The 12,721-nt window shown below is 45.1% G+C and overlaps 1 protein-coding gene across 2 annotated transcripts in view; it reads right to left on the reverse strand.

Moving 5' to 3' along the window:
- LOC132378048 (calcium/calmodulin-dependent protein kinase type 1-like) overlaps positions 1 to 12,721 on the reverse strand; it is a 236,646-nt gene that overhangs the window by 9,610 nt on the left and 214,315 nt on the right. For both annotated transcript variants that reach the window (XM_059944697.1, XM_059944696.1), the window contains exons 5-11: positions 12,032 to 12,170; positions 10,514 to 10,640; positions 9,476 to 9,551; positions 8,670 to 8,782; positions 6,480 to 6,558; positions 5,702 to 5,789; positions 2,876 to 3,014 (exon numbers count right to left, since the gene is read on the reverse strand). In XM_059944697.1, the coding sequence (XP_059800680.1) occupies positions 2,876 to 3,014; positions 5,702 to 5,789; positions 6,480 to 6,558; positions 8,670 to 8,782; positions 9,476 to 9,551; positions 10,514 to 10,640; positions 12,032 to 12,170 (761 nt within the window). The remainder of the gene's footprint in view (positions 1 to 2,875; positions 3,015 to 5,701; positions 5,790 to 6,479; positions 6,559 to 8,669; positions 8,783 to 9,475; positions 9,552 to 10,513; positions 10,641 to 12,031; positions 12,171 to 12,721) is intronic.

Genomic DNA, 12,721 nt, shown 5'->3' on the forward strand with positions numbered 1-12,721 from the left:
CCAGGTATGGTCTCACCAAAGGCCCTGTACAAGAGGATTTCCTTGCTCTTGTACTCAATTTCCTTTGTAATAAAGGCCAACATTCCATTAGCTTTCTTCACTGCCTGCTGCACTTGCTCATTCACCTTCAGTGACTGATGAACAAGGACTCCAAGATCTCTTTGTATTTCTCCCTTACCTAACTCTACACCATTCAGATAATAATCTGCCTTCCTGTTCTTACTCCCAAAGTGGATAACCTCACACTTATTCACATTAAACGTCATCTGCCAAGTATCTGCCCACTCACCCAGCCTATCCAAGTCACTCTGAATTCTCCTAACATCCTCATCACATGTCACACTGCCACCCAGCTTAGTATCATCAGCAAACTTGCTGATGTTATTCTCAATGCCTTCATCTAAATCGTTGATGTAAATCATAAACAGCTGTGGTCCCAATACCGAGCCCTTTGGCACCCCACTAGTCACCACCTGCCATTCCGAGAAACACCCATTCACCACTACCCTTTGCTTTCTATCTGCCAACCAGTTTTCTATCCATGTCAATATCTTCCCCCCAATGCCATGAGCTCTGATTTTACCCACCAATCTCCCATGTGGGACCTTATCAAATGCCTTCTGAAAATCAAGGTACACTACATCCACTGGATTTCCCTTGTCCAACTTCCTGGTTACATCCTCGAAAAACTCCAATAGATTAGTCAAGCATGATTTGCCCTTGGTAAATCCATGCAGGCTCGGCCCAATCCTATCACTGTTATCTAGATATGCCACTATTTCATCTTTAATAATGGACTCTAGCATTTTCCCCACTACTGATGTTAGGCTGACAGGACGATAGTTCTCTGTTTTCTCCCTCCCTCCTTTCTTAAAAAGTGGGATAACATTAGCCATTCTCCAATCCTCAGGAACTGCTCCTGAATCTAAGGAACACTGGAAAATGATTACCAATACATCCGCAATTTCCAGGGCCATCTCCTTTAGTACCCTAGGATGCAGACCATCTGCACCTGGGGATTTGTCAGCCTTCAGTCCCATCAGTCTACTCATCACCATTTCCTTCCTAATGTCAATCTGTTTCATTTCCTCTGTTACCCTATGTCCTTGGCCCATCCATACATCTGGGAAATTGCTTGTGTCTTCCCTAGTGAAGATAGATCTAAAGTACTCATTAAATGCTTCTGCCATTTCTCTGTTTCCCATAACAATTTCACTCAATTCATTCTTCAAGGGCCCAACATTGTACAGAGGCCCTCTTCAGCCTCCTCAGAAAGTTGAGGCATTGGTGAGCTTTCCCAACTGTGTAGGATGTGTTCTGGGACCACGAGAGTTTGTGTGAGATGTACACTCCCCGGAGATTGTGTGAGATGTGCACTCCCCGGAGATTGTGTGAGATGTACACTCCCCGGAGATTGTGTGAGATGTACACTCCCCGGAGATTGTGTGAGATGTACACTCCCCGGAGATTGTGTGAGATGTACACTCCCCGGAGATTGTGTGAGATGTACACTCCCCGGAGTTTGTGTGAGATGTACACTCCCCGGAGTTTGTGTGAGATGTACACTCCCCGGAGTTTGTGTGAGATGTACACTCCCCGGAGATTGTGTGAGATGTGCACTCCCCGGAGATTGTGTGAGATGTACACTCCCCGGAGATTGTGTGAGATGTACACTCCCCGGAGATTGTGTGAGATGTACACTCCCCGGAGATTGTGTGAGATGTACACTCCCCGGAGTTTGTGTGAGATGTACACTCCCCGGAGTTTGTGTGAGATGTACACTCCCCGGAGTTTGTGTGAGATGTACACTCCCCGGAGTTTGTGTGAGATGTGCACTCCCCGGAGTTTCTGTGAGATGTACACTCCCCGGAGTTTCTGTGAGATGTACACTCCCCGGAGTTTGTGTGAGATGTACACTCCCCGGAGTTTGTGTGAGATGTACACTCCCCGGAGTTTGTGTGAGATGTGCACTCCCCGGAGATTGTGTGAGATGTGCACTCCCCGGAGATTGTGTGAGATGTGCACTCCCCGGAGTTTGTTTGAGATGTACACTCCCCGGAGATTGTGTGAGACGTACACTCCCCGGAGATTGTGTGAGATGTGCACTCCCCGGAGTTTGTTTGAGATGTGCACTCCCCGGAGATTGTGTGAGATGTACACTCCCCGGAGATTGTGTGAGATGTACACTCCCCGGAGATTGTGTGAGACATACACTCCCCGGAGATTGTGTGAGATGTGCACTCCCCGGAGTTTGTGTGAGATGTACACTCCCCGGAGTTTGAAGCTGCTCGCAGGTTCCATGCTGTGCCACCGATGTAAAGAGGGAGGGGGTGAGAGTGGGGCGAGTTCTCCTGAAGTCTACAGCCATCTCCTTTGTCATGTTGACATTGAAGAAGAGGTTATTTGCTCGGCACCAGGCCTCGAGCTATCCCACCTCCTTGCTGTAGGCCATCTCGTCGTTGTTGGTGGTGAACCCCTGCACTGTCGTGTCACCGGTGAACTTGACAATGTGATTACTCGGGTTTTTGGCTGATCTGCAGTGGGTTCGGCACACTCATTTCACTAGAAAAATAGTTGTTCTTGGTTGGCTACAGGTCAATGCACTGTGTTTTGATCTGATCCGTATGTAAGACAAGCTTTTCACTGTTTCTCAGTACAGGTGACAATAATAAAGCAATTCCAATTCCATTGCCATTACCGCATAAATGGAGTTGGAGAAGTCACAGAATGGGAAGAGGAAGAACTTATTGCACACAGACAGTGCCAGAGGTCAGAACCTGGGTCACAAGAGCAGCGAATTGCAGCACTGTGTCACCCATTTAAAGCAATCTGCAGTGGTACATTTCACATGTTAAAAAAAAGCTCAGACTCGTACCATTTTTTGAATTCCCTCCTGGTACCAGAAGAGTCCCATCACATGGACTGGTTGGTGTGTTCTGCACTGACCCCTCTTGGCTGGTGCCCAGATGAAGTTTCCTCATGTGACGTATAACGGCTGTGGCGTTAAAAGCTTGCTGTCGGAAGATGGTGGAAAAATCCGAGAGTTACTAATGAAAGTTAGGAGAAGGAGATAAAAGCAGACACAAATTTTCCTTTTGTGCTGTCGTGCCATGAAGTCAAATGTTCCGAATCTCATTGGTCATGGAGTTTATATAACTGCTAAAGTTTGGTCAACTAGTGCCCTTCCCTTGGACAACATTGGTGGCGCGGAGAGGGGAGACTTGCAGCTTGGGCAACTGCCAGTCTTCCATTAAAAAAACCTGCCCAGGCTTGCACCCTGGAAACTTTCCAAGGTGCAAATCATGGTCTATCGAGACTAACGGAGGCCTACACTCACTTGGTCAATTGAATTCATGCTGGCCTCTGGTAGAACAACTGAGTCAAGCCCATTCCCTCTGATCTTCCTGCGGTCCTGACAATTATTTTCCTTCAAATGCCTATCCAATTTCTGCTTCTTAGTTCCAATCAGCATCATTCCGGGGAAAGCAATCCTCATGTCATGACTTTACCTTCTGTGCTTCATTCACAACAAACTAAGTCACACAAATAACAAACTGAAGTGCATTAATATTAAATATCATAAGGTATGGGACAGATTTGCCAGCGATAGTTCAAATACGATGTGGCTGAGAGTTCAGAAGCCTAATAGCCTGAGGGAAGAAACTATTTCTCATACTGACCATTCTTGTTGTTATGCATCATTATCTCCTACCTGATGGTAGAAAGTCAAGGAGGATGCTGGGTGGATGGGTGGGATCCTTAATATACTAAGGGCCCTGCTCATGCAACGCTCCTGATAATTGTCCCCGATGGATGGTAGGGAGAACCCTATGATCCTCTCAGCTGTTCTCACAGTCCTTTGTAGGAACTTCCAGTCTGATGCTCCACTGTCCCAGACCAGATGGAGATGCAACATACAGATCTGCTTACAGAGGACACCAGTAATTGACACTGATCTCCGAGCTACCCACTACCCTACCGTACTACCTTATATAGATTTTAAAATGTCTTAGTACTTTGGGATAGCTGCTTTTAAAATGAGGACTCCATTCTATTCTACGCCGTTTGTTGATTTATTGAGATACAGTATGGAAGAGTCCCTTCCTGCCTTTCAAGCTGTGCCAGTCAGCAACCCCAATCTAGCCCCAGTCTAATCAAGGTCAATTTACAATGATCAATTCACCAACCAACTGGTACATCTTCAGACTGTGGGAGGAAATCAGAGCACCTGGAGGAAACCCAGACTGTCCAAGGGAGAATGGACAAACTCCTCACCGATAACAGTGGGAACACCTCCATGGCCTGAGTCAGAATTCAAGAGAAAGAATGTTTCCTATCTATATTTTGCTTATTAAGATGGTGGTACAATTACAATTTTTTTCTAAATGGTTCCTTTCTCATATACAGATTTCTAATTTCCAATCATTTTTAGTTGCATTTTTGCTGCAATTGAAAACGGTTAACAGGAAACGCAAGGACCGGCAGGGGCATCTTTGCAAAGATTATTCTCAATACTACTGCTCCACAAGGCTATATTCTCCATCCCCAACTCTACCTCCTGTATGATCAGTACTGTGTGGCCAGATTCTGCTAACTCCATACCGAAGACTGCAGATGATATCACAATAGTGGGCCTTATCTCAAATATCATTTTTGGACTACAGGAAGGAGCTAGAGAAACATGGTGTCATAACAACAACCTTTCCCACACTGTCAGTAAAACAGCTGGCCATTGAGTTTAGGGGCAGTACACACACTCCTGTTTATATCAACTGTGCAGAGATTGAAAGGGTTGAGAGCTTCACGTTCTTGAGAGTGAACATCACCATCAGCTCTGTGGCCATCTGGTCCAGCTACATAGACAACATACCCAAGGAAGCCCACCAGCATCTCTACTTTCTCAGGAGGCTAAAGAAATGTCCCCTTTGACTCTCGCAAATTTTTATCAATAGAAGTTTTATCCTGGTACATCTCGGCTCGGTGTAGGAACTGCTCTGCCAGTGACCGCATGAAAATGCAGAGAGCTGTGGACACATCTCAGCACAACTCGAAAACCAACCTCCCTTCACGCTCTCTGTTTACACTTCTCACACCTCAGTAAAGCCCCAGTATGATAAACAGCCCCTCCCATTGGGCAGAAAATACAAAAGCTTGAAAACTTGCACCACCGAGCTTGGGGAAGGCTTCTATCCTGCAGTTACCGGGCTACTGAGGAGTACCTTAGTTCAATAAGATGGTCTCCTGACCTCACAATCTGCCTCATTTTGGCCCTACACCTGATTCTGCCCACATTGGACTTTCTTTGCAACTGTAACGTTTTCACTCTGCATTTGGTTAGTTGTTCTCTCTGCTGCCTCAGCATACTGTTGTTACAGCTTGTATTCATGCTGTGCAAAACAGGTTTTCACAATGCATTGCTACATGTGACCGTAACTTACCAATTTACCACTTGGGATCAAATCTCACCAAATAAATACTCTTAGAGTCATACAGCAGAGAAACAGGTCCATTTGATTACGAATTTAATTGGCTTGGCTCAACACTGGGTCCTACACCTCAGATCATCCATGCCAAACAAGTTGTCTGCCTCATTCCCCTCTTCCCTTAAACCCATGTCCTCTAGTCTTAGTATACAGAACAGTTTGCAAATTGGCAAGCCATGGCACTAGCTCTAAATGCACCTTTGTTTCAAGGTACCTACCTTCCATTTACTCTTTGCAAAGTTCTTCCTCATTTGCTCACTAACCGACTCATGGATGTTTTTATCTAAGGCGGTATCACCAGCAATCCTGCAGGACAAGAGGGAAACTGGCATCAGAGAGCAAATTACTATTGCCGGGCAGAACTCTGTAACAGAACAGAAGGAAACAGACTGGAAATAAATGGGAAACCTGGCCCGCTCATATCAGTGTCATTTGAACTCAGGCCCAGGTCCCAGTTTTTGGTCCTTTCTCACAACAACATTCAAACTAAGATATATTCATCAAAACATAACGCGTCATCACACACACAAAATGCTGGGGGAGCTCAGAAGGCCGGGCAGCGTCTACAGAAAAGCATTCAGTTTACGTTTCAGACCAAGACCTTCGGCAGGAGTCGGTACTCTTTCCCATCGACGCTGCCTGGCCTGCTGAGTTCCTCCAGCATTTGAGTGTGTTGCGTGGATTTTCAGCATCTGCAGATTTTCTCTTGTTAGTAAAATACAGCGTTTGCATTAACCACCAACACAGCCTAAGATTATGCTGGGGGCAGGCCACAAGCGTCACCCTACTCTCCGGTGCCCACACAGCATGCCCACAATGCTCAACAGGACAGCACAGATGCAACGTGCCAGAACACACAAAACAACCACCTGCTCAGACACGTGGACAGGCCTCCAGGCAAAATGTAATCAGCGTTCTCCACCACTAGCTTGATTTGAACGCAGAAACGTATTAGTGAGCTTTTGAAAGGTGTAGAGAACTCAGTTCTAGTCTTACCAGGGGTGCTGTAAAGCTTGGTCACACGTGTAACGTTTATTAGGGTCCTTCTCCATGAGATGCTGAATAAAATCTTTGGCTGAAAGTGAAATCAAACAAAACTTTAATGGAAACAGTGAAAAATCAAGACATCCACAGTTCTTAATAGCTTGCTACTTAGCCACACATAAACCCTGACAAAAAAAACAGGCTTGCCTCACCTATGACCTTCTTCTCCTCCCCTCACCTTTCCATTCTGCATCTTTCCCCTTCCTTTTCACCCTGAGGAAGGGTCTCAGTCAGAAACTTTGACTGTTTATTCATCTCCATCGACGCTGCCTGAACTGCTGAGTTGCTCCAGCAATTTGTCTGCATCCAGCATTCGCAGAATCTCGTGTTCCTTATTAACACGTCAGCTGTGGCTAGTAATTGTGAGTTTAAGTCCCGTTCCAGGGGTCTGAGCGTGTGATGGATGGTGACAATGCAGTGCTGCATTGTTAGACCATAAAACAAAGGCCATTCAGCCAATTGAGTCTGTTCCACCATTCTATCATGACTAATTTATTTTCCCTCTCAATTCCATTCTCCTGCCTTCCCCCCTTAAACTCTGACCTACTGATCAAGAACTTATCAACCTCCACTTTAAATATATCTGATGATTTGGCCTCCACAGTCACCTGTGGTAGTGAATTCCACAGTTTCTGTCTGTGGCTAAAGAAATTCCTCCTCATCTCTGTTCTAAAGTGCTGTCCTTCTAAGGCTGTTGCGTCCTTGCTGTGGGATGGTCCCCTGAGTACAGGTGAAGGATCCACTTCAATAAATCATCTGATCAGTAGCACACATACAGGAGATGCTGCATGTCCAGGGCAACACACACAAAATGCTGGAGGAACTCCGGAAATGAACAAACAGTCGACGTTTCAGGCCCAGGCCCTTCATCAGGACAGGAAAGGAATGGGGAAGAAGTCAGAAGGAATTTGATAGGGCAGGAGAGTGGACTATGTGAGAAAGGGGAGGAGGAGAGACACGGGGTGGGGGCTGATAGGCAGGTGAGAAGAACAGCTCAGATAAGGGGGCGGCAGGGAGCAGAGTGGGGAACGGAAGATAAGGAAAGTTCCCTGGACTGGAGGGTTTGAGCTGCTGGGAAAGATTAGACAGAACAGTTTTTTATTGTCATTTGCACTGTGATACAGTGGAAAACTTTGTCCTATACACCATCCAAAAAGGTCAGCTCCCTACAACGGTGCATTAAGGTAGTCCAAGGGAAATCTGTGCAATGAAGTATTACAAAGGAAGTTGAGTGCAGGCAGACAATAAAGTGAAAGGCCATATCCAGGTAGACTGCGAGGTCTATGGTCCCAGGGGATCTTCTGACAACAGAATAGATGTCGTCCTTGAGCCTGGTGGTAGCAGGTATCTTCTGCCCAATGGGAGAGGGGAGAATGGGGAATATCTGGGGAGGGATGGGTCAGTGATTATAATGACTGCTCTTCCAAGGCAGTGAGGAATGTACACAGATGGGAAAAGCATGAGAATTCACAACAAAGAACAGGACCATTCACAGATGCAAATGGCTTTGTACACTGGAACAAATAGTAACGCAACTACCAATTTACAATTTTCAGAAAAGCACAGGAGTGGTTAATATTTGTATCATGGTTGGAGACGACTTCTTCTAAATACTCCTAGCTTTTCTCTCAAGGGCTCTGGAGCTAAGTCTGTGGTTTCAAAAAATTCTCAAGCACAATTAACCCAAGCAAAGCAAAATAACACACTTTTGAGATTTAAAATTAAAGCAAGTTGTGGTAATGTTCATCATGCCAGGCAGCCCCAGCAAAGAGACAAGGACTGCAAAAACTTTAGCTCAGTCACCTATCTGAACAGGCTGAACCGCTTTGATGTAAGGTCACAAAACTGAAATGTTAACCAGTTTCTCTCTCAACAGGCGCTACCTCATCTACTGAGTCTTTCCAGAATTCTTTGATTTAAAGTCGACTTTCTTTCACACACATGTGGGATAAAAATGTCTCCTGGACTATTCCTCTCACAAGGAGACACACTTCAATTAAATGCCTCCTTAAAAACAAAAGTAATATTCCTGCAAATGGGTCAGTCAGGCCATGATTGCAGATGGGAACCCATTCTGAGGAGAGCCATTGCAGGGACCTCAGAATGTCAGTGTACCAATGTAACAAGGAAATGGAGTTGTACCGGAGTCAGAAATATCATCCCAGTATGGAGAATCAAACTCATATTCAGCCTTTAAGATCTGCTCAAAGAGCTTTGCATCATTTTCATCGTAGAATGGTGGATAACCACACAGTCTGTAGAAGAGAAAGCATAAAAGCAAATGTCACACCAATGATAGCAAGATTTAATGTCCTTACCATATTGTTCCCCATTTCACTTCACTAAAACTGATCATCCAGTCTTTATCACATGGTGCATAGTGAGAGCTTTTCCTACACCACACCGGTGTTTGCACTTTCAGAAACACTTTATCTGTAATACGCTTTGGCACATTCTGAAGGACGCATGCAAAATGCTGCGTAAATGCAAGGATTTCTTTATTCTCAAGGCAGAACAGCAAAGAGAAGGGCATTTCTCACCTCTTCCTCACACAGTCTGACAGTTTTGAACAAATTTAAATTAAATGTGATTATTTTGCAGGATCATTCACTCAGTGTGGCACAGATGTCAATACTGAATACCCCTTATTGTTAGGCTGAACGTAGGAAGTTTCTATATATGCTCTCAACAAGAACACCCACATCTTACCAGCTCCTCGCTTCACAGAGACGTACTTGAAGTCACTCTTAGTACAATTAGTACTTCAATCTGGAAACAATATTTCTACCTTTCATACCAGACCTTCATGGTCTGAAGACAGTACATGTAGGGGACATTCAAACCTTGGTCACTCCCAACAGAACCCACTGCAATTCATTACTAATAGATTTTAATTATACCACCCACTTGCCCCTTGTCAAACACAGGAACACTTGAACATAACTTACAAAATGTAGGAGATCACTCCTATGGACCAGCAATCGACTGCTTTACTGTAGGGTTTCTGGGCCAGGACCTCTGGAGCTGAGGAGACAAGTCAACAGATGAATGGGTTTAGCATAAGACAGATACTCTACAGCAACCAGTTGCAGAAACAGTAGTGCAAATCAAAATTCTCTCCAAGATCAAGCAGCTCGCCCATTTCCCTTGTCATATGGTAGACATGTTTTTATACTATGGGGGTGCCGGAAAGTATATTGAGCCCAAGAGGGGCATTGGAAAATACGAAGGTGCTTTGGGGGGTGTTGGGAAGTACTTTTTTAGACCATAAGACATTGGAACAGAATTAGGCCTTTTGGCCCAATGAGTCTGCCCCACCAAGCCACCTTGGCTGATTTATTATCCCTCTCAGTCCCATCCTCCTGTCTTCTCCCTGTAATCTTTGGCACCCTGACTAATCAAGAACCTATCAACTTCTGCTTTAAATACACCCAATCACTTGGCCTCCCCAGCCATCTTTAGCAAATGAATTCCACAAATTCACCACCCTCTGGCTAAAGAAATTCCTCCCCATCTCTGTTCTAAAGGGGTGTCCTTGTATCCTGAGGCTCTCCCCTCTGCTCACCCATCATAGGAAACATTCTCTCCACATCCATTCTGTTTAGGCTTTTCAATATCTGATAGGTTTCAATGAGATCCACCCTCATTTTTCTAAACTCCAGTGATTTTAAATAAAATGAGAGCAATTGGTTAAGATTTGGGAAACTCTGATAACACACACCTACTCCACCCCTGCTATCACAAATTCTTAACTCCACTTTTACTTCCAAACAGAAGGTACCAGGGACCTCTTCAGTCAATTCTCAAGTACCAACTGTTATGTACCTATGTCTTCCCCATCTGTGGAAACCGTCCATAGTGTCAATGTCTCCTCTTGTTGCTGCTACTCATTTTCAGCCTTCCAGGCATCATTTCATTCTTGGTCCCTCTGGTGAGATAGATGACATGGGTTCCCCCATTCAACCTGTTGTTTCCTGTAGACTCACCTACATATCCTGGAGTCCCACATGCTGTTGACATCACACTTCCAGTTCCCTCAATTTTAGACAGACCAAAATCACTGATCATTATCTTGGAATCTTCGTCAACACTGTAGTAGAGCAGATTCTCTGGCTGAGAGACAATAACAAATGAAGATTAAGATTGGTCATTTAATCTGGAAGACCCTACGTTACAAGTACATAGTAGGTAAGTCAAGGGCAACACACACAAAATGCTGGAGGAACTCAGCAGTTCAGGCAGCATCTATGGAAAAGGGTACAGTTGATGTTTTGGGCCAAAACTTTTGGCAGGACTGGAGAAAAATAGCTGAGTAGATTTAAAAAGTGGGGGAGGGAGAGGGAACCACATGGTGATAGGTGAAACCTGAAGGGGGGGTGAGGGATGAAGTAAGGAGCTAGAAAGTTGATTGGTGAAAGGGACAGAATGCCATGGATGAAAGAAAAGGGGGGGGGGAGCACCAGAGGGAGGCAATGGGCAGGCAAGGAGAAAAGGTGAGAGAGGGAAAGGGGATGGGAAATGTGAGCATTACCAGCAGTTAAAGAAATCAATGTTCATGCCATCAGGTTGGAGACTACCCAAACAGAATACAAGGTGTACAAGGAATACAACCTAAGTGTGGCCTCATCACAACACTAGAGGAGGCCATGGATAGACATATGGGAATGGGAAGTGGAATTAAAATGGGTGGCCACTGGGAGATCCTGCTCGTTCTGGCGGAATTCAGGAAGTCAAGGCCTATGAATGTCAGGGCATCACATAGCAATTAGCATGACACTAATATAACTCGGAGTATCAGAGTTCAGAGTTTGATTCTGGTGCCAGCAGTAAGTAGCTTGTAGTCTTCCTGTGAACGCGTGGATTTCATCTGGGTGTTCCAGTTTCCTCCCACAGTTCAGTGATCATTGTCAATTGTCCTGTGATTAGGCTGGAGTTAAACGGATGGCTCGCTGGGCTGGAAAGGCCTGTTCCATGCTGTATCTCCAAATTTTAAAAAAATTAAATGGGTCTTTACGTATAAGTCAGCTTTCACGTTTCTTGAATTACCGCCAATATCACACCACTCAAAAAAAAACTACAAAATTACAAGAAGCTTTATGATAGGGCAGAAAGTAGCAAGGGTATCTTTAACAAGAGATCATAGGTTTAAGGTAAGGAGCGAGAGTTGTTTTCCAGCCGGGAGGTGGAACACACCGCCTGAGACTTTCTACAACATTCATTATCGTCCAGATCAGCACCTTAATTGCCAAGGCAAAGAAGGCTGCAGCTAAAATGGGATGAGCACGGGTGAATCAGTATGATACGACGTTCCAAAGGGTCTGTTTTCATCCTAGAAGATTACCATGTGATTGCAAATGCATTGCAATCCCTCCGCCACTCACTGCAGTGCGTCCCCCTCTAAATATGTGTATAACTACAGCTGTACTTGGAATGAGGAAATTCCTCATAAATGCCTCAGATGAGTGGGAGTGTGTGACAGGACTTCCAGGTCACTGCCCACATACCTTCAGGTCTCTGTGCACGATGCCCAGTTCATGCAGATATGTGACAGCGTCCAAGATTTGCTGGATCAACATGCTGGCATCTTTCTCAGTGTAGAAGCCTTTGTCCACAATCCTGTCAAACAGTTCTCCGCCAGACACACTGAAAGAGACAAATACAGGGAACACAGTGACAGTGACACCTGCACAATTTAGCCTTGGCTTACCTCATTTTAGTTCGAGATACAACTCAGAGTAGGTCCTCAGCATATTCCGATCTAACCCTAGCTTAATCACAAGATCATTTACAATGTCCAATTAACTTACAAACCGATTTATCGTTGGGCTGTGGGAGAAAACCAGAGGACCTGAGAAATCCCACACATTCCACCGATTCCACGGGTGAGTACAACGCTCTTCCTTAATAAGAAGAAACTGTGGAGCAATCCCTGGGCAGCACGTCCTTGAGCAGTACAATTAGTTTTCCTCTCCAGAATGAGGTGTCAGGGATTCAGCTTCACTGTGAAGTGCTTTAGCTGAGTGTGTTCCGAAGCTCGGTGTAACTGTAACAAAGGCTCTATGGGGAATTATCATTGTCTGAAAGCTGGTTATCCTTGGCTGCAGGAGTACCTGCTGAGGGGATGCACTGAAACTTGGTGCAAGCTCTCCGTGAGGAAGGACCTGAATATAGAGTTTGTCCACTACTGGTCAGGA

The sequence above is a fragment of the Hypanus sabinus genome, chromosome 19 (genome assembly GCF_030144855.1).
Source record: "Hypanus sabinus isolate sHypSab1 chromosome 19, sHypSab1.hap1, whole genome shotgun sequence".
NCBI classification, from domain to species: domain Eukaryota; kingdom Metazoa; phylum Chordata; class Chondrichthyes; order Myliobatiformes; family Dasyatidae; genus Hypanus; species Hypanus sabinus.